Source organism: Aythya ferina (genome assembly GCF_964211825.1).
Source record: "Aythya ferina genome assembly, chromosome: 10".
In the NCBI taxonomy this organism is placed as follows: Eukaryota; Metazoa; Chordata; class Aves; order Anseriformes; family Anatidae; genus Aythya; species Aythya ferina.
This window is the reverse complement of record NC_140306.1, coordinates 20,270,982-20,293,439: the sequence shown is the minus strand read 5'-3', so window position 1 is coordinate 20,293,439 and position 22,458 is coordinate 20,270,982. Positions and strand designations below refer to the sequence as shown.

The 22,458-nt window shown below is 36.3% G+C and overlaps 1 protein-coding gene across 19 annotated transcripts in view; it reads right to left on the bottom strand.

Moving 5' to 3' along the window:
• CACNA1D (calcium voltage-gated channel subunit alpha1 D) overlaps positions 1-22,458 on the bottom strand; it is a 195,597-nt gene that overhangs the window by 8,290 nt on the left and 164,849 nt on the right. For 17 of the 19 annotated variants that reach the window (XM_084530611.1, XM_084530603.1, XM_084530610.1 and 14 more), the window contains 8 exons: positions 20,471-20,601; positions 10,709-10,825; positions 8,830-9,191; positions 8,497-8,523; positions 7,500-7,649; positions 5,528-5,691; positions 1,866-1,987; positions 98-418 (listed from right to left, as the gene is read on the bottom strand). In XM_084530611.1, the coding sequence (XP_084386737.1) occupies positions 98-418; positions 1,866-1,987; positions 5,528-5,691; positions 7,500-7,649; positions 8,497-8,523; positions 8,830-9,191; positions 10,709-10,825; positions 20,471-20,601 (1,394 nt within the window). The remainder of the gene's footprint in view (positions 1-97; positions 419-1,865; positions 1,988-5,527; positions 5,692-7,499; positions 7,650-8,496; positions 8,524-8,829; positions 9,192-10,708; positions 10,826-20,470; positions 20,602-22,458) is intronic. The other 2 variants (XM_084530604.1, XM_084530615.1) reach the window with 1 other exon arrangement.

The following is a 22,458-nucleotide window of genomic DNA, read 5'->3' as shown; positions in this document are numbered from 1 at the left end:
CAGGGAGATCATATGAACTGAACAATGTGCTTTTTAAAGTTAACATAAAAACTGAGCAGACACACTTGACTACTTTAGAGGTTTCTGCAATACTTACCGCTTCTACCAAACTGTCTGCGCTCCTCTGCTTGTCACTATGTTTATGCCTAAAGTCATTAGGTACAGTTAAATTGGCTGGTGTAAATGTTCGGTAGGAAATATCTGGGTCATCTGTGTACCAGGAGCTCCTGTGCAAGGAAGGCAGGCTACCATTCATATGCTCTGTAGATTCTGCCTTGTCAACATGGATTAGAGGTGTGTAATATGGAGTGCAGTCCCTGTTGGGAGGGGTTGCAGGAGGGGTTGCCCAGGAACGTGTTGAATGACTTGGTGAATGTTTATGAGCTTTACTGGAATCCAGACCTGCAACAGCCATGACCTGGTGTGGGAAAGAATTTTAAAACAGAGATTTCAAATGCTCAGTCATACCCATTTCTGATTTTAGCAAACAAGCTGTTTGCTAAAAAATTTTTTTTTGCTAAAATGCAAAGTTAGCATTTTCTGATGTTTAAGAGTCATGTAAAAGAGAAACAGAAATGTGATTAGTAGATAGAAGATAAAATTGTACTTTTTTTTTCTGTTATTATAACTGGTTTAAGCACGTTGCTTTCCTCAGCCTCTGGGGAAGAGTGACCTGTTCACCTGGCATCATTTAGAATTGTTTAAAAACTTTTCTTACTGGTACAAGTCCTCTCTGCATGATGATGCAGGGGATAGGAGACTTGTGCCACAGAAAGATTTTGTTTGATCATATGAAACCAAATGATTCAATTTAATTTGAAGTAATTAAAAACATCAAAAAATGAGTAAGACTACATGCCACAAGATCTAGTCTAGATCAAGTAAGTAGATGTACATACAATGTAATAGGAAGCAATAATCTGATTCACACAAATCAGATGCAGCTCCAGACACAGAACATGAGCTAATTTATATTCACCATATATTGCCTATGCTTGTTAAAACATCTTTTAATTATCCCAAAGCACCTTTATATTTCACAGCAATGTCCTCATGCATTGTAATGACCATCTAGTGCTATATATCTCTATTACATTACATACTGGGAGCTGCAAGATTGTCTAGAAATTCAAATTCATTGTCCTATTTTCATTGAAACAACACTAGTTTTTATGTAGCACCAAATGAAACAGTACACTTTGACTCAGAGATAAATCATTAAGATAAACTTTTTACTAAATCCTTATGCAGGTAGAAAATACTGCAGTCACTGAGGTTTGCACACAAAGTACTGACTCGCAGATTTTCCTGTTTCCCCCGACTCAGTAGATCGGTGGAAGATCTTCAGGAACTCACCCAGGTGACCAAGGGAAATGCAGGCTGCTTAAGAATTGCAGTAGTACTTGCAGCTACTGAGCATTTTCAATGGCTCATGGATGGTATATCTCTAGGCTGTACAAATTACCATTTTCTCAGGGCCGCACAAGAGCTGGGTAATGAGCTGCAGAAAATGTATAGGTTGTACTTGCAAACGCAGCTGAGTAACTCCATGTGCAAAGATCAACCAATGGTTGCCACATTATTCAGCCCTGGTCAAAACTGGGGTTTGCCAGCTGCTTGTTCCACTTAAAGAATCACGGGGCAAACTACCCACTTTCAATGTTTTGTAGAAGGCAGATGTTAGAGGAGCCTTGCATCTAGCAGCTAGCAGAAAGAACATGGTACACACGTGGCCTGGAAGTAGTGCACAGGCAAACTGCAAAATCCACTAGTACTTTTTCAAGCAACAATGACAGTCAGAGGTACAATATGGAAGCTAAAAAGACGGAATTCATTATTAGTTTAAAAAAAAAAAAAGGATTTACCTGCTGCTGCATTAAGTGAAGTGGTAAAGCAGTGCGATGGTGGAAATTTGGAGAGAGTGGTATGTCATCTTGACTACTTTGTCGGCGGAGGCATTCAAAATTAAAGGAAGATCGTCTATTTGCTACAGGGAAACCATAATTCATTAGGAAAATAAAATACTTTCTTTTCCTGCAAGTTTATTATTTCCACAATTTCAGTGTGGGCCAACTAGCACACAAATAAAAAGATATCCTTCCAATGAGAAATAAAGTCTGCTAACAGAAGTAAACAGCTGATAATAAATAAAGGATAGATTCAGCACATGAGCAAACACGGTCCTAGGCAGAAACATGAGTAGCCTAACGTGACGCAATTTGAAGCAGCTCTGTTGACAAAGCAAGCGTTGTATAATGCAGCAAATTGATTCAGACTATTCAGGGTTTTGCTGTAAAATCCTGTGAATAGTTAAAAAGTGTTTATTCCTTCTTTCCCATAAACTCTTCATTCTAATGAGACAGATTTCCCCAAGAAAATACCAAATCCCCAGTTTCCTGGAAGCAGCGTGCAATATTAAAAGCCAGGTGCAAGTCCAAGTCAACTAAATATTATTGATTCCTGATGTTTGTTGTGTTACCTAAGACAATGATAAGCCATGCTCTCTGCTGTTACGAAGAACATTTACTGCTCATGTAAATGTCAGAAAGAAAAAAAAAATAGAAATCTAAACTGGATCTAGATGTTTGGCTCATGTGGAATTGTTTCATCTGGTCTTGGTGAAAGCCTGTGGAACGATGGGTAATAGCACATGGTGACATTCATTTATGTTAGTTTCAGTGTGAAGAAAACCTGGATGCTGAAGAGCAGCTAGGATCCAGCTATGTCCTCATTGGAAAATTGGAAAAAGTCTGACAGCACAAAGGAATGATACAAAATTTTGCTCTCTTGAAACTAATTGAAAGTTCTATCTTTTTTTCCAACACCAGGACTGTGGTAAAGAGAGTTGAAGAGTTAATTGCCATAAACTCTAGATTCACCATAATTATCACCGGCCCCTTAATGCTGGATAGCAATGACTGAGGTTCCTTAAAGAGCCACAAGATGAAACCAGGCTCCCCTGAAAGGCGATTCAGTCTACTTTTAATACAAACTCTGCATCTCTTTTCATTAACTCTATAGCAAACTATATATACTGGAACATCAACCTGAACCTTAGCTCCTGATCCTAACAAATGCTAAATGTCCCAATTCTGAAATAAAATAAAATAAAATAAAATAAAATAAAATAAAATAAAATAAAATAAAATAAAATAAAAATAAATAAATAAATAAATAAATAAAGCTCCCTTATCCAAAACAGGACATTTTGCAGATGCTTCTCTCCAGAAGACAGATGGAAAGAACATGAGCATTAGTTCTCAGGGCACTTCTGGAAGATACTCAGATAATACAGTGATGAGTTTGCAATAAAAACCTCTAGAAGGCCTGACAGAGCTCAATTTACTAACTATAGTACTCAGACAAGATAATGGATGTTACATGAACTTGGTTTGAATTCAGATGCTAGTAGTGCAATGTTGCCAGTACTTTTTTAACACTTTAAGTGAGAACATGAAGGCTTCCTTCCAAGTCAAAGAGCACATAAACTAACTACAAATAATAGCCTTGAACTTCTTTTAAAATCTGCTGAGATACTAAGCCTCTAAAATTTCTCATCTGTGCTCCTGAACATTAAAAAAACGCTTAAGATAGGAGGCCTGACTGTGCTCTTGTGCCATTATACTGGTGTAAGTCAAAGGGCTTTTCTGAAGCTCTTCCTATGCCACCCTTATGTAACTTAGATCAAAAGTAGGTCCTTTTATCCTAGGATATCAAATACCCTCTTATCTAGTACATTCATCTAGCTGCTTGCATGTAAGAAAGAGCACCCTGCTTAGTTCACCCTATTGGTGAACTTCCTCTGAAGACATTTTTTGTATACTCTCATCAGAACTTCATCAGAAAAGTTAAATGGAGCCAAAAGGCTGCAGTCACAGGAAGCCTTCAGCCTTTCCAACACTTCCACAGGAAGACCACAGAGGATTTTTACAAGAAGGTTGTTATCCTACAGTTTATGGAACGGATATCTGAAGCATCCATCTCTCTGGCTTAAAATTCCTCTGCTATCAGAGCAGCTTGTAGAAAGATGTACAGAAATCTCCTTTCACAGCCCCCCCCTTTGTCTGAAATCTTTCCCTGCTGCTGCTGGAGGAAAGCCATCAGCTTTCTGTACGCTGACATTCAGCTGAGCTGAGCTATTACCCTTTGTAGAATGAGACTCAGTCCTTGTGCTTTTTTCTATCTGCCCCACTTAAGGTCAGAAAGTCGCAGGCTTATCCTCAGGAGCTGTGTGCCCTACATGTCCAGATGGCACTGTGTATATGGTCAGAGCACTCAGGGACACGTGTAACAGACTTGGCAGTGCTGACCATGCTATACCTGAGTACCCTTAGGGACACTGTGGGGTGGCATGGAGCTGAGGTATGTTTCTCACGCATCCACCCCTCCACACCAACCCTTGTTAGTTTAACACTCGAAGGGAGTTTAGTTTGCATTTCACAACCCAGACAAAGTGCTTCCTCCCTGTGAAGTGTCAGAAGGCCAAACTCCAAAACCTTTGCATCTGCACCTAATTTCACCAGAGGATTAGCACTGCTAACCTCTGTAGTGTGGCCTGGAACATACAAAAACAAAATTAAAGGATAAGAAGCCTGACACGTCTTAGTAATGCAGACAGAGAAACACTGTGCTTGAGAGGAAGGGAAACCAAGTGAAGGATCTGAGAACTAAAAGAAAAAAACAGTTAAAGAAATGAGTAAAAACATATGTTGGCAAAAATTATTCAATCTATACACTGAAACGTTTTCCCAATCAGGAGCAGCACAGAATTTTAAGGTGCTTTCTACAGATGGCAGAGTGAATTTCCAGTGTAAATCTCAGATAGATGCTTGGTCCAGGATAATGCTGTTATTTTTCACAGGGATTTGAGATACACATTAAAAACCTAAAGGCATTCCAAAGTTCTTTGGGCAGAAAAACAAAACAAAAACTATCAAAAAGCCCACAACCCCACATCATTAAGCTCTCTCTTGGTTCTGTTTTCCTTGAAAACTGCTATATTTCAGTCTACTGTTTACTAAAGCAGCAAGAGGTAAAGATATAAATGGAAGCGGTCCCAGTGCCAGTAAGCAGCATGTCTGCCAAGAGATGGGGACGTGCCAGCAGGTCCAGAGGTGTTCCAGAGGGATAACAGCAGCACAGCACATCCATGGGTCTGGATAAGGGGGCACAGACTGAATTCCTCTGATCAAAGTTTCAGAGAAAACTACTGCTGCGTTCTACCTTACTTTCTCTTCATTTATCGATTCAAGTTAAAACTAGCAGTTAAATCAATTATTTTCATATTACTGCATGAGTGAGGCAAGAGATATTAAAAAGGCTGACTTGTGTGCTAGGATCTCTAGGTTGAGCAATGTCTCAGGATGGATAGGTTCTTCTGCTGTACACAGTAATCTGCTAGCAACATTAATCGAGAAATGTCTTGTTTTAAATCCAGTTTACAAAGAAGCATTTTGAAACTGGATTATTTTTTAAATAAATTTAAATAATTCTGGGTTTGCAAACAAATTGTTCTTAATGTACTTACGTGTCGGTGTTGGAGGTAGCAGCCGTCTCCTAGGAGATCTTTTTGTATCATAACAGGTCTGTGAATCATCTTCTTCAAAAAACCCATGTGGGTGATGGTAACCTTTTGGTCTCTCAAAATCTGAGTCATGGCAGTGATGTCTACAGTGGTAATCATATATATGCCTGAGTTAAAGTACAATAAAGTAAATGTTATTTCAGAGTTTCTGTAAGTTGATCTATTTAGGTGTTTTCTAGAAGATAACCAAACAAAACCAAGTATAACTGCATTATACAATTACATGACTCAGTTTTAAAACCCATGTTCTGTATGCAAACTGATTTTGAGATAGTGAGCATGAACATTTCTATCAGTATAATTACATAATAAATTCTCAGATTAATTTTTTATCAGTATATTTTCAGTGAAGTAATTTTTACCATTACAAGCTAAAATATAAATTGCTTAAAAGACAAAAACAATATTATGTTCTGCTCCTGCCATTCTCTTTTGCGAATCCTAGCTATGGAACACAGAAACCCAGAGAATGGAACTCAGCCTTATACACTTGGATACTTGTCAAAAATGAAATCCTGTAAGGTTATTATTTGGCTGTAATTATCATATCAAAATGAGTGGCTTGAGAATTCTGTATAACTTAGTTTTTATGCAAATCTTGGCTTCTGTGCAATCCAACAAGATGCACATGAGTGTGCCAATCTTGTCAAAATTCAGATGGCAAAAAAGATAGGAGAGGAGGAGGAGAATAAAGAGTGTCTGTCACTTGTGTGTATTCTTTTATGGCTCTAAAATAAAAGGCAATAAACTCCTCTACTACTTTTGAGCAGTTGTTAAATTTACTCATCAGAGGGAAGCACAGCTATTGTGAGGAAGATCACCACAATCTACTGACGATCTTTTAAGTCCAAATGAAAGGTTAAGATGCGACATTGCTGAAGCCACATCACAGCAGTAATACTCAAGCCAAAGTAACTTAGGAACCACTCTTCTAAAGTTAGGAAATCCTATCCCAGTCCACTTCTGAAGACTGTGTGAAACAAAGCTGCAGTGAAAAGCTTTGATTTGTCAAAATTAAATTAAGGCTTTTTTTTTTTCCCCCTTAAAATTAAGTTATTAAATGCAAAGATCAAAGGAGTTAAAAACAAACAATCAGGTAACAGTTGTTACACACAACTGGACCTTGAAAAAAAAACACAAACTAACCCTACGTGACAAAAATACCACAATTAGCTAGGCTACTATTCTGAGTTTTGGTCAGAGAAAACACAAATGAGTGAGAAAACCAAGAGGAACTGGGTTACAAAATGAGAACTGTGCAGTTACAGCAAGGAGAGTCTGGTCAATACAAGTCTGCACATTGTTCAGTAATACAAATGTGTAACAAATGCCAATAATCTGACTGAAATGCAATCTATGATGTTTCCATAAAACATATGAACAAACCATAAAAACTATCAATTCCAATCACCTAAAGGCTAGGAAAATGTGACAGTGATTGTATCAGGGAGACAGAAAATGGTGCTGAGAGGAACATTATTAATAAAGTGGTAATAATGAAAATTTTCAAAAGAAAGACATCCAATTCATCAGTTAAGCTAATACTACAAGAAGAAAACCATTTCTAAAAGTTCCTTTAGCTGACCTTAACCCTTAATTCCACTGTAATTGAAATTTTGTTTATAAACAAAAGGCTTATTTGGTTATGCACAACTTTATACTAGTTTATACTCTGTTCAAATGAACTTTCTGCTTTGCTCAAAATCTTGTACAGAACTTTTGCTGAATCTAGCACTTGATGTCAAACACAAAGGTTTGCTGAACCTACGCTATTTCTATTCACCATTTCACTTACCAGCAGTTGTGGAGTATTAACCTCATTAGAAAATTTTCACTGTAAGTACTCTTAGTGGAGCATATATGTATACATACATATGTTCCTGAAATCTTTTCTCAGTTTAACAAATATCCTCACCTGCTTCCTGATAACATGCTGTCTTCCTCATAATATTCTTCTCCACTAAAATATTCCTGTTCTCCCGAATAATGATCATCATTGCAATAGTCTCGAACTTCACGTTCTTCACGGCAAATAGTAGGTCGATGTCCATCACCAGAGTCAGACCTATAAGCAGCAAACAAATACTTGGGACTGATTATAGTTTAGACATAGCTCTTTGAAGGTGCATTCAATAAAAAAGAATTAACAACTCAGGCAGAATGTGACTTTATAGTAAATTCTGTAGAACTACAGTTCAGAATAGAAGCAGTTTACCTGTTTCTTCATGGCCTTCCTTTCTTTGTTTATGGTACAAATATGAAAATAATTAACATGGGGATGTTCTGCGAAGTTGAATACATTTAAGACATTTTTACAAAATATAAATTCAAAGTACTTGGTAGAAAAACAGCCTCTCTCAAATCTTGGAAGGTTGCCACATAGCTAAAATATTAAGGAGCATTCACTGAGGTTCTTCCAAGAAAAATGCGTGTCCAAATCTAGACACTAAAAGCTACAACTGAACGCACATTTAGCAATGCACTTCAAATAACGGACTACATCTAATTTTAAAATCTTGTCTTAGAAAATATTCAGATACAAGGCCAGGATACATTTTGGGCCCCTTATAAATGGGATCATACATAGAAGTATTTACAAAAGCTAACATCATTTTTTTTCCAATTTACGCAAGTCAGTCTTACACAAGGACTACCACCAGGTGTGATCTTTTGTTTGCTGAAAACTGCACAAACCTGTGCAGACTTTAGGAGGGTTTGAATAGTTTTGAACTATAAGAGAAGTTTACCCTTTTAGAACAGTGGACAATCTGACTTAGCATTCTTCACGTTAATTTATCAGCATATTCATTGTCATGCAGTTAGTCTGGAGAACCACACTGCTTCTTTAAATGAACAAAGAAAAAAAAATCTACTTTGTGCTTTTGAATTATATCAGAACAAAGTAAACTCACCTAATGTATGTTTCATAGTAGCGGGTTCTATCCAGGTAAGCCATGAAATTATGGAGAAAGATACTTTAAAATCAGGTAGCTTTGAGAAATCCATTGGTGATTACATTGTCTGTACTGTAATAATTTCATTTTAAATAAAATGACTATTTTCAAACCTTATTAAAGTTACACCATTTTCCCACATATCAAAGCTATAGTTTAAGTTTTGTACAGTAATAGGGAACTGAAACGAAGCTAAATATATGAATTAGTTTAATGCAGCACAATTTTTCTTATAGTGGATTTAAAACATATACATTAATTTAAAAGCAAATATTATTTTCGTAAGTTTACCTTCTACTGCTTGGCCTTCTACGCTTCTCATGATCAGCTCTGGAGTATGAATGGTAACCATTTTCAGATCTATGCTCATGATTTCCAAAAGTTGTGTGTTTTCCATGGACAACTTTGGACACATTGGCATTATTGAGATTGGCATTTGTTGAGTTTGGAACTTGCTTTCCTACTGAGTTGTGGTTATGATGATTGTGGTATATAGAATTTCCTGGATATGGATTTTTCTCAGTATCACTTGCAGATGGAATTGAAGGCCGTTGAACATGTAAAGGACGGTGTGTGGTGTTGATCTGTTGAAATGAATCTCGTCTGTCACTGCTAATATGGTTTATGTGGTTGCCAAAGAGGGCACCATTCCTCTATTTTAGGGGAAGAGAAAGAAAAAAATAACATCAGGTACAAAAAACATTTTCTGACAGCAATGACTTACTTCTCTCCAACATGCATACAAAGTATCAAATAAACGTGATTTTTCTTTCTAATATATGATGATTCAGATGGGATCTGCTGAAGTGATAGAGATGTGATTGTGCTAATGACAGTATTTGTATTTCAGAGTCAAATTAGCGAACATTTTTCTTTTTCCATACAACTAAATGTGACATCCAGCTTACTCTGTGTTTTGTTACACAAGAGAAACCTAGATTCTCATACATGAAGAACATGCACCAAATTCCTCAAAAAGGGACAGGACTGTGTAATTTCTGAGAACACTTTGGTGGAATTCTCTCCTATTTTCTCAGAGCATTGGTTTGCAACAGGTGTCACTCAGACAGGATGGAGTGCCATGCAACAGTTTGCAAGCATATCTCAAGTAGATAGCATTAAGCTTCAGTGGTTCCATTCTTTCTTCTTGCAGAGATATAAGAAAGAGCAGTAACTCTTTATCAGTCCTGAGAGTGAAATGGATGATGAGAAAGAATTAAGTGATAAATTATGACTATGACATGCAGCTCTCTTTTACATCTAACCCAGATTATGTAGCCTCCCTGTCTAGCCAGGGGTGTGTCTTGGATGACAGCTCAGAATTGAAGCTCAATCTAGAGAAGACAGGAGGTAATGATGGTTGGCAGAGAAATGCATCTACTGATGGTCACTGCACCACTGTCTCCAGTACCACATCCTCCTCTTTTTGTAAAGGACAGCAAACTATGAGCTTCTGACAATTACTGCAGGAACATGCCTTTACATCTACTTCTGAAACGTTGCAAAGAATTAAGTTTTCTTGCTAGCTGAAAAACAATTTGCTGATTACAATACCAACTTTAAGTGCTCACCATTAGCCTGAATAGCTAAAGCATAAAAGAGGAAAACCAAACTTTTTTCCCCAATTAATTCTTATTGATATCCCTCACAGGAAAGTGGAACTGGCATTTGTGAGTTGACTTCTGTGCAATTCTAGGCATTCTTTTAAAATATGCAGCTCTGCAACTCTTATGGTTTTCCTGTTCATCTCTTCTTCCTACCCACCACTGCAGATGTTAAGACATTTACTGTTTAAACCTTGCCACTATCTCAGTTTGAGCTGTCTTCATAGGCACATGCAAGACTCACACATTTCTTAGGAATTACTGAAGAAAAAATAAGAATTAGGGAGAAGAAATTAGGAGCAGAAGAATGACTCTTGCTGGAACTCCTTCCTAAATTTATGATGAGATGCAGTTGTCCTGGTAATACCATTTTTCTAGACAGACATAAAACATACTTGATGTTTATTAAATATTTACATTTACAAGTGTTTATTAAATATTTACATTTTCTGGTTTGAGGCTTTTATTATTCTTCTACATTCGGGGATAAACTCATTCTATAAACCTTATATTACATAACACAACATCAACAACAAAGAAGTCACAGAGCTGTGTTCTGACATTACTTTATAAACATCCTCCTCCTCCTCTGGATTATTTTCCTCCGGTTCATCATCTTGCAAGTCACAGGATATAGCTCGGCGTATTTCAGGACCGATATCGTGAAGTGTCCTTAGTCCTGCCTAAATCAATCACAATATCATAACATATTAGGAATGCAAATTCTTCTATAGTCACAGACATGTAAAATTACTAAAAAACAGTTAACACATTTTTGTATTCTGATATTCATAGATGATGCATCCTACTATGTCTCTTTACTGTCATTAATAAAAGGCTTGTAGTCCAGTACAGTCCTGCTGAAGTGAAGTGTCCTTATTACCACTGTGTAGATCCTGACTAAAGGACCACTGATGTTTATGGAACCCTACGGAAACAAAATTCATCTTACAAGAAATTATAAGCAATCAACAAGTACTTTAATAAAACGTATTTCAAAAAGATGTATATTTAATGTTAAAAACGTGTTTGCAGCCTGTGTCCATGCAGGAAACACAAGAGGATCTTTGCTCCAGCAATAGCAGTTTTAGCAGAGCTCAGACTGTAAAGAAAGCAGTGAAATAATTCCAGCTCATCTGTGCTGCCCACAGGTACAGATGTGAACCTTCAGTGTAGAACAGAAATCCATCCAGCTACAGCAGCAGGGGCCTCAGCATGTATTGAGAAGGTTCATATTCCTTCTCAAGCCTACTATCAAAAGGAATTTTTAGCAAGAGTGTCTGTGCTAGAACTGCCGAAGAGACCCCTACACATCACAGAGCAAACAGACAGCATCCTTGTGCCCAACAATTCCGTGCTTCTGTATGCCTTACCTACTCTGAAAAGATGATATTTTTCCTATTTTAACTCTGGCTGCCACTGTGTAAAGAAAAACAAACAAACAAAAAACCACAACCTTGTTCTCCCCAACTCTTTTTTTTCTTCTCAGGTTCAGAAGAAATCAATTTTTTTTTACCCCTTTACTAGTGCTACACTTACACATATAAAGAGCGTGCATGGCACTTGACACAATCACGATCTAAAAGCCTGATTTATCATCTTTCTGTGCATTTTTGATACAGACATGAAGGCTGACCAGCCCATTGGGGCACGTTACTTCTCCTGGGGTGGCATGGAGATGGGTGGAGCATTTTGCATGTTTCAGAGCACAGACTGAGCTGGAGGGCCTTGGCAGGTACCAGGCATGGCTGGGTCCCATTCCTGCTGCCCATCACACACATTCCTGGGAGCTCGCTGCAGCACTGCACCCAGCTTTTAGACCCCAGTGGGAACAGCCAGTTTGCTGGGGAGCAAAATTGCATTTATGCAGTGTGGGCAACCAGAACCTGGAAAGGGAAGAACTAAAAAGCATTGTATCAGCCTGTGCTGATACACAGTTTCTTGCTCAGGTTTCACTCTACTGGTGTTTCACCTCCTGAAAATGGTGCTTGAATAATCACATTAGCTATGTGAACTTGGCAATTACATTTTCTTCCTCAAGAATGATCTTTGAGAGTTATGTTGTAATAGAACAGGTCTCTAAAATCATTTACTAGGGAGTTAATATGCAACATACTTTTCATGAATGCGCTGTGCTTTTTCTCACTTCCTGTGCTAATTACATAGTCAAGTTTAGCAAGGTTGCTAATGGCATCACTTTGTAAGGTTCTAAAGGGAAGTAGAATTAACACTCCCAGGTACAAATTTCAAAATAGACCAAAGGCTTTAGTATTTATTTAGCAGAGGATTACTACTATATTTTGGTTACTCTGTCACTAGTGAGAGTAATCACTTACACTTCCAAATCACCGACACTATAACATAAACTGTAGTAAGAACAGAACACAATGCCAGAAGTACTAAAATAAGAAAATATGCATGCAGAAAAATAGCTGATTAGACCTACACTATTGCAGTGAATGTGAGAGATGTAGCAGCCAAATCTCGATTCCCCAGTGTTCCTCATCTTCATCAACCCACCCTCTGAGGCTGAGCACACTGCACAAAATAGAGCACAAAAGCTCTATGCTTTCAGTCAAACCCCAACTCCCTTCAAGCTAAGCCCTTCTCTGAATGCAATGCTCTCAGACAGCAATATTATACTTTTTATCTCTAGCAAAAACTACTAGCTTATGTTCCTGTATGCCAAATTGTGACAAAGTCCCATAAATATATACCTGAAAACTGAGAAAAGGCAAATGTTTGGCAGGAACATATCTAATAATCATGTAATTACATTTCCCACTTCCTTCTGGTATATTTCTTGGTGAATTACTCCCTCTTAAAAAGAATAAATAAGAGCAGGCAGCTTTTATCATCTCATCTCTCCTCAGTAATACTAATTTTCCTGTGACAGACCCTTTGCAATGACAGTCACCAGCAGAAAATTAAAACCTGAATCACAGTATGTAAGAGTACACTTTTCAAAGTGTACTCAAACAATCAGCTTTATTTACTGACATCCAGTACCAAAGCCATAGGTTCTACAAGCAACACCTGCTTGCAGAATTAAAATATCTGTTAGGTTATTTGCTCCAACAGAATCACCCGGATTGACTTTGCTAAGTCTGTCAGTGACTACTCCCATGTACTGCCACATTTTACATGGAGCATTTGAAAAGTATTCTAAGCAATCTATGAATTTTTACAGCAGGAGGGCTCTGCACCATGAGATAAACTCTCATGGTAAGCTCTTAGTGGTGAGAAGACAACCCCTCATTATATCAGTCAACTTCACTGAAGTTGGGCTGATGTAAAAAGGCAGGCACTGGTACTTGTCTGCCAGTAGGAATATCCCTCCTCTGAACTACATTTCAGGTCTTCTGTGAAGATCACAAAGAAATCATGGGCTGATAAATGTTTGACTTTTACCTTCAAGTACTTTAGAAGCAAATCAAAGATCTCTTAAATAAAAAATAATATCACAAAACAACACAAAATCAGACCAACCCTTCCCACATCTTTCCATTAGTTGAAAAGGAAAATAAGGTCCTTCTGATACACATTTTCCCCTGCAATATTGACCAGTTTAGCCTACTCACAGCAAGAACCCTACAGGGACAATGGAACTACGCACTGTCCTTCCGTGGACAGTGATTTACTTGCATTTTTCAGGGAGGAGTGCTTGTTTCTTTGTTCCTACAACTGCTGAAGTCCATAGCAGGCAACTACTTCCCTAAGAACTTCATAAACATTTTGTGTTATATATATATACATATAATGAATCAAGACCAGCCACATTTCTGAGGCATCATAATAAAATGACTTTTTTTTTTTATTTTTTTTTAAATGTCAAATTTTAGTGCTATACAGAAACTACTTCCTCACATGGCTTGTCAGAGCTGCAGACGAAAGGAAATCACAGTTAAATCCTTTTTATTTTCCATAAACGGAACAACTGGTAGGAATTAAAGACTGATATAAGACTTTTCATAACATTTCATTTAGTTAGTAATGGTTGCTGAAGGGGTGACACTCTCTGTAGTCTACCTTTTATCCTTTATATCTACTTCTTAAGACAGATTCTTGATTTCTGCAGATTTTCTCCTGTCCAGAGAATTTTTGCCTTTCCTTAAAGGAAGCTTCAAGATTATTTTATGCTATTTCATCAGTAAAAACACCTTTAAAGTTATTCCCTAAATAAATATAAATGTGAATAAGTATAATTTTATTTCCTATTTTTTGATGGTCAAAATATAAATCACATTATTTCAAGAAGCATGGGGTCAGTTCTACCATCGTATGTATGTCTAATATCCATCTCAGCTCACCAGTCTGGAAACTTGCTTGGTTCAAGGTTGTTAAATCAGTCAAACGGATCAGTTTTCTAAGAAAATGCATTAATAATACCAGATTATTACAGAACACACAACTCTTCAGTTCTGTTATCTCTAACTTTCCAACACAGAGTATCATTATTTGCTATTCACAAATATTTTTGCTTAGTGGATATGTGAGTGGAAAAAATAGTGGGTTTTTGTTTTGTTTTTTCCAAAACTGCACCACTGAATTATTCACGCTCTTCTGCAAAAGGACATCTGTTGGTTCTATTCATATTGTTCCATTTTGTTGACATTTCTTTGAAGTAGTGGAATAGAAGAGATACATGCTACTGTATTTGTTTGACTCTAATTCCATTCTATACATTTCACTACAAATTTGCAAAAAATAAAAGCTCTTTCTTATTCAGACATTTTCTCTCCAAAATTTATTTTTGATGCCTTTTTTTTTGTTTAATTTGTTCATTCTAGGCATGGGAAATATGAGATATATCAGACCAATAGTTAGTTATTTCATGACACAGAGTGCACCAAACATAATTACATAATAAAACCAAGCATGTCTTTAAATAGGCTTTCCTCTAAATACACAAGATGACTTCAAATTAACACAATAATTCTGTACAGCTGTGCTTTATGAGGCATAATAGCACCTGCAATGTTTTCAAGATGGCACAAAGCACTAATACATCAGCGCTGTGTGCTAAACAGCAGCTCTAGAGACAATTAGCAATGCCCCCATGTCTGACACAGCACTGAGATGACATGTGTGCCTTTAAATTTAAAGGAATAGAACTGTAGGTGTCCCTCAGTGGTGAAATTGTCATATGATTAATAACTATAGTTCTCAATTGGTCATTCAGAACCTAAATATACTTGAAAAGTATCACATGCCAAAATGCAAAAATATTTAAAAGTCAAATTAAGCATGAAAATATTAAGAAGTTAAATATTTCAAAAAGATTGCTTTTAACAAATGCTAAATAGTTTTAAGATTAATTTTATGCGTCTGTAGTATTCATAAAACAGTAGCACCATTTTAGATTCACATTTTATGTTGAGAAGTTTGTGTATAATGCAAGACTTCAGAGTCACGACTTTTAGAAAAAAAAATAAAGGTTTATGAATACTGGAACTGCACAAAGATAATTTTCCCTATATCTGAACTCAGTGTACATCCATTTAGAGGCATCATGCAACCTACACACAGATGAAGTTTGAGCTTATTTTAAGCTGAGTAAACACAACAGTCTAAATAATAAGAATCACAATCACCACAGTAGTTCTAGTCACATAAAACAAACAATTCTCCCTACTTGAGGCATTTTATAGTGATATCATGAAATGGCAGACACTTGTATAATATGCTTCACAGATTTTAGAAGAATGCTGGATAGTTACGCATATTGCTATATAAACTAATTAGATCTGAAATAAAGCATAAACATGAATTCTAAATGCTAATGTCTTAAGAGTTTCAGAGTACTGAAAGTATATGACTATGAAACTGTTCATATGAACTGCTGTATAATGAATGTGATAATGAACACATTTTTAATAGCTGTTTATTTTATAGCAAAGAAAATCAAAAAGAACAAAAAACCACAACAGATGCACTGTCACAGCATAAAATAACCTGAAGGCAGTAAGAATGGAACACAATGCCAGAACTAGTAAAGTAAGAAAATAAGCATGCAGAAAAATACCTAAATAGACCTACGCTATAGCAGTGAACATAAGAGATGTAGTAGCCAAGTCTTGATTCCCCAGTGTTCCTCATCTTCATTGAGCCCACCCTCTTAACACCGAGGCTGAGTGCACTGCTCTACAATGGCACAAAAGCTCCGTGCTTTCGGTCAAACTGTGACTCCTGTGAAGCTAAGCCCTTCTCTGAATGCAACATGAACACAGAAGACAATTAAATTGAACTCGAACAAAGCATATTAACCCCTCAATAGATGCCTACTAGAGGTCTACCTTCTCTCAAGTTTCCTGTAGGGTTGATATTACTTACAATATTTTCATAGATAAAAAGCATAATTAACTTAACCCAAAGCACATTCCCAAGATCAAGTTCAGCTCAATAAATTGAGCTTGTGTCCTTATGATGTGAAGGGAAATATCCATTAACTTTTATTTGCAGATATTAACAAAGTGGATTGTGTGTAAATAAATGTGAAATACAGATGCAAATGTTATATAGTTTAGAGCACACGTTCCCTAGTAAAAAGAGCATCAAATTAATTCATTTACTCTAATTAACAGATGAAAGTAATTAAACCTGATCATGCTTCACTTAACATTTATTTTCACCAGCAATGTGACTACTGTTTGGCTCAATACATTTTTCCATCACCACAAAAAGACATCTCCTAAACTACTGCTACAAATATAATTTTCTGGTTTTATCCCAAGAATGTATTCATTCTAATTGCATAAATATTGATTAATAGAATAAGAAAGGCACTATGAGCAATTCACCCCCAAAGAATTTTGTGTCTCATGTCCTAAAAGTGTGTATAACAACAAAAATGTCAGTAGATAGCTAACGCAAACTGGTCACCTATCATTTGAGAACTAGCTGCTTTTCTTCCCTTCATAAGGACTGAAAACTCCTGAATCTGCAGAAAACATTCTAGCCTGTTGTTGTTCCAAGGAACATCATTATACTATTTCTGAAGATGGTTTCAATGACAATACGCAAGTTTAGACCAAATGCTATTGGTTATAACTTGAAATACACTTTTCTGACTGAGGAGGAATTTGAAACTTCATGGCAAAAAGACTTTACTCAGCAGCCTGAGTAGATAAACTCTGGAGACCCACTTCATGTTTTAGAGTGCTTCCTCTTCTTTTCCAAAGAGCAGCTTTTGTTAGGCTAACTACAAATGCTGCAGCCTTGAGGACAAACTGAGCTATACAGAACAAAAATCACCCTGAATGCAATCACTGCAGGGTAAGAAGGGGAATTCCTGCCTGCTGTAGATTCACAAAGCAAATCTAGTTTTGCCAGGAACTCCATTCCAATGGTCTTACTCAACCCAAACTTTGCTGCTTCTCCCCCTCAAACATTTCTCAAGCCTATTATCAGAAGAAGCCATTGTCTTTATTCCAGTTGTGTCAAGGTTCTGATGCAAAAATGGCAAGGGGACTACCACTGAAATTCTCTTGACACAACAGGCAATTTGTCTCATGTAACCAAATAATATGAAAGCAAAGGGTGAAAGTTTCACATCTTCATTTGTTAAGACTCCTGTCTTAATGACTAAAAAATAAATTAAAATGCTACTCTGTACTTTGTCGCTAATTAGAAGACACTAATTTTACAGCTTCTACACTGTTAGCTATCTTAAATATTCCCAGTTTCTATTCCTTTCTTTCCAGATAAGTTATTTTGGTAGAACATAATATTAATTTTCTTTTCTTACAGTTCCCTTCTTTCTCTGAATGTGCAAAGAGTCTGATACCTTCAGTGATTTATTTACTACACATATCTGGTATCATGAACATTGGCATCTAGGATCCAGCTTTCCTTCTTCTGGAAAATTCAATAAATGCTAACTATAAATGTGTTTTGACTGGAACTGAGAAATGGCAGAAATGAGACAATACAGAGTGAGTCTTACAGACTGGAGCATAAAACTCCAAAAATTCAGGAGACAATATTTAGGCAGTGCCACAACGTGCCTCTTTATGTTTTTCTCCTTCCTCCACTACAGAAATGTGGTGTTAGACAACGTATATTGTTGATTTTGACAGCTGAAGGGATAGAAAAATGCCTGCTATCAAGCCTATATATCATACTCATGATGAAATGCAAATAGAATTGATGGAACAGTTATCAGAACTGAGATCTAATTTACTGTTAGCCCCACTGACCGAGTGAGTCTTCCTGAATAACTGACATTTTTATAAAGGAAGCTAAAATATAATAAGCAGTAGCTTTCTAATATATATATATATATATATATATATATATATAGGGAAGATTTTATTCCAGAATAAACTCTTCTGACCATATCAATAAATCGTTTTTTGATTGAGCAAAATTGGTCAGCAAGATAAAGAGAAAAAAATTAACTTGTTACATTTGTTGATAATCTACTTTGGAGAAATAGATACAGGAATCAGAATCATTTAGGTTGGAAAAGACTCTTAAGATCATCAAGTCCAAACATCTAATCCTTTAAATGCCCCATAAGACAGGGCTTTTTTCCAACCATAGGTTTCAGGTTTCTTTGAAATAGCCTTTCTACTGATATTTGGTAGATGAAGCTGAATTATTATTCATTTATTAGAAAGACAGAAGTATAACAGGAAAATGTGGAGAAAGAAAGAAACAACTTCCTATCTACTAGCTTGAATCATGTTATTGCCACAGGAACATTGTTTTAATCAGAAGGAAAACAAAACAAAAAAACAGTTTCCTAGCATTCATGGTGCAATTTTTAGCTGTTCTGAACTGAGAAATGTTTGTCTAAAGACAGAGAAAGTGCTAATTCTTCCCAGTTTCATCTTTCTCTCTGTCTTTGGCATTGAATAGGAAGCACAATCTGATAATAAACAATGGAGCATACTCACATTTGGAAACTCTACTTATTTCTATGCTGTTACATGCACAACTTCAAATACAGAGGTGGAAACCTGTAATACTGTGGCTTAGAACTAATTTTGAGCTCCTTATTACCAAATACTGCTCAAAGTCTGCAAACTCCTTCCTAACAATCTCGTGTCTTTCACTTTCCTCTCAACTGTTTCCAGCCTTTTCCTTTTTAACTCTTCCATTTCCCATGTTATTTCTTTTCTCTCTGATGATGTACAAATATAGCTCACATTGTCCCGGCAAGCCATGTGCTCATACATCAGTAACAAGCATTGAGATGAATTTTTCTCTGCCTATTGTAGAGAAATGCGTGACTTGGAACAGCAAATGTATCAGAGCTCCCGGTAGAGACATTATTAGGAAATATGAGAAAAAAATTGCCCACTAAAGACAGCAAAGATTGTTTTGTTAGACAAAAGAAAAAGAGAAAAAAAAGCAGGATTTTTAACAAAGAAAAAGGTATATGGATTAACACATTCCTCCCCCTTTAGATATTTTCACAACAAAGTCTTCAACTTGCATCAGAAAGGTTAAATATCTTTACAGTTTGTAGGAATCCAGCCAGCATTAACTGCAGTTTGTTGAGTCATAATCCAATTAAAATGATGCAGTGTGTGATATATGGAATTATTTGAGGGCAGCCTTCCATCTGCATGTTTCAAAGTTCATAATGCCAAGGGTATCACTGGATAAAAATATTCAAAATATAACCTTCAGATCATTTATACTCTATGGACTGCTTGCGGCAGGCTTTCCAAAAAACAGATGGCCAAGTAGTACTAGTCAATCTATTGTCCTGGGTTCCATTTAACAGCTTGGTTTAAGAGACAGGCATTAATATAGCATGCTAATATTACTTCGTACAGAATATATTGATGGAAGTGAAGTTCAAAATGTGCAAACATTAAAAATGTTAATAAGAACTTATTTCACCAGTAACCATGAATGGAAAAGAAAAAGAACAATGAGAATTAGGAAGCAAATACCATATAAAAACATCTTTATTATGAGGTAATACCTGTTAGGAAGTTACCTGAGAATTGGCTTATAACATTGTCAGAACGTAAGAAATTGAACGGTTGGAGTAAAACAACAAAAATGATAGCTCAGAACTTCATTTATCTGATTTTACTTCAGCAACTTTAGACTTGGATGTATCAACTATACTTGTTGAGGAATTTTATAATTGTTGCTACCATTTGAGTAATTCACAGAGAATAATTTATTGCACTTACCTTGTTATAGAGAGAAAAGCAGGGTTACGTTTTACTTTTCTGATGAACAAGGGCCAAAAGAGTCCCAGCTAAATTAAATCGTTGCAGCACTGCACAATCATCAATATTCATCTACCTGGTATTTCAAGTAAGCTCACAAAATAGTTAGTTAAAATGTAAAAACAAAATCACCTGCAGAGCAATCGTGGTATTCTTCGCAGGATATTTCCCCACCAGTCCTTGTTCTTTGCGTTTCTTGAATTTCCTAAAGTAGTCCTGTATCAGGAAGGTGGCATAGAACTTCCCCACGGTTACCTCATCATCTAAATGAACAGACCAGACAGATCTCTCCCAGGTCAGCACATTTGTCAACAGCCTGTACACTCATATCTGATTTGGGGGAAAAAATGTGATGGGTGCAATAGGCGCTATGATTTCATCTTACAGTAATGGAATCTGTAACTATCTTAAAGCAATGTTTTAGCAAGCACTTTAGGCTTAGTCAGGTAGGTGAACGTGTCCTTAATAAAGAAGGAAATACAATACTTTACCAAGTCTCATGTACTTCTAGGTAAGTTCATGTAAGTTTCTAAAAAAAACATAAGCATGTTTATACGTTCATAAAAGCTCAAAGATTGGCTTTAGTTACTTGAAATAAATGGATTAAAATAAGAGCTACTGTGACTTACACATGCTTATAAGAGTGACTCTCTATAAGAAAAAGGTCTTGCTCATAACATATTTCATGTTTTTTTTTTTTTTTTTTTTTTAATTCCTGCTGAGCCAAATTTTCTTAGTGTATCAATATAGTATTGTTTTAATTACACAAGGACTTTGGTATCTTTACAGGCTGCTTTGCTATGCACTTTTTTTTTTTCTTTTTTTTTTTTTTTTAATTGGTGTCATATCCTCACTATAACAGCTGAACATCTTCCACTTTGAATTTGGTCAGTGTTACAGATACTCATGTTGGACCGTATCTTCTGCTGTCTTATTGTCACCCAATAAGGCTGATTCTGGAGTAAAATCTCACGGATTTTACAATTTCACTTATTTTCTGTGAGGCTCTTGTTTAAATGAAGATTTGGTCCTTAGTCACCTCCTAGAAAATGATGATAAGAGTAAATATGAAACAGACATGTTGCTTTCCCACATTATTGTATCATATAAGGTCTGATTTGCTGATAGATAGGAAAATAAGTTGCAACAGTTAATTTTGCACAGTTCAAAAGATACATAGATAGCCAGTGCAGTAAAAAATAGATATATTTTTTTTTTTTACAGAGTCACTGTTGTGAACCAAATCCGAATTTCCAGTTTTCAAAGTTCAACAACAGGTACCTTATGACAATACTGAAATCTCCTGGTTCACAGCATGTAAGTACTTTGTGTCTGTTTTATGAGTCCCATTCAATTGTTCAGCTGTGGAAGTTGATGCCTTGATAAGTAATGCTTGCCAGAAAACTAGAAATAGTTTTCTATTTAAAAACATTGCTTTTGTTCTCACACATTTCTTTCCCCTAGAGTTACCTGGCACAAAGTTATCTTTTTCCCTTTCTGCTTCCTACTCTCTGGAGTTTAGCAATATGTAGAGCCAGCCATTTGCAACATGGTTACTAGTTGGCTAGTACTGCACATGAAGGAGGAAGTACTTTAGTACTGGAAGGGCTATGTATTTTAGGTGTCCAAGTTCTCTCCACAGTTATAGCCCACATCCCAGTGGACAGTAAGCTCCTACCATTCTGGCTACCCTCGTTGTGTCAGACAGGTGCTTAACACATCTCAGGATCTGGGTTACAACTTCGTGACTTGCTTGGCTGAATGCAGAAAATCTTATGTGCTCAGATACACTTTAAACACGTTTGATAGAAAGTACAGGCTTTTTTGTTGTTGCTGTGTTTTTTGTTTGTTTGTTTGTTTTAAGTTTTATGTCATTTGCTTTGTGCATACTTTAACTCTAATGGAGATTTAGTAGACTTGATGTTTTTGCTTGTTTCCTGTTGGTTTGTTTTGTTTTTTACATATGAGCATATCTTCTTAAGCGTTTTCCCTGTCAAGTAATTTTTTTAAAATGATTGTGATCTAGTGTAATATCATACATTAACATTTGATTAAAACAGTCTCCTTGTGATTTTGCATTATCAATTTTACGTCCCAATGTATCTCACTAATAATAGCAC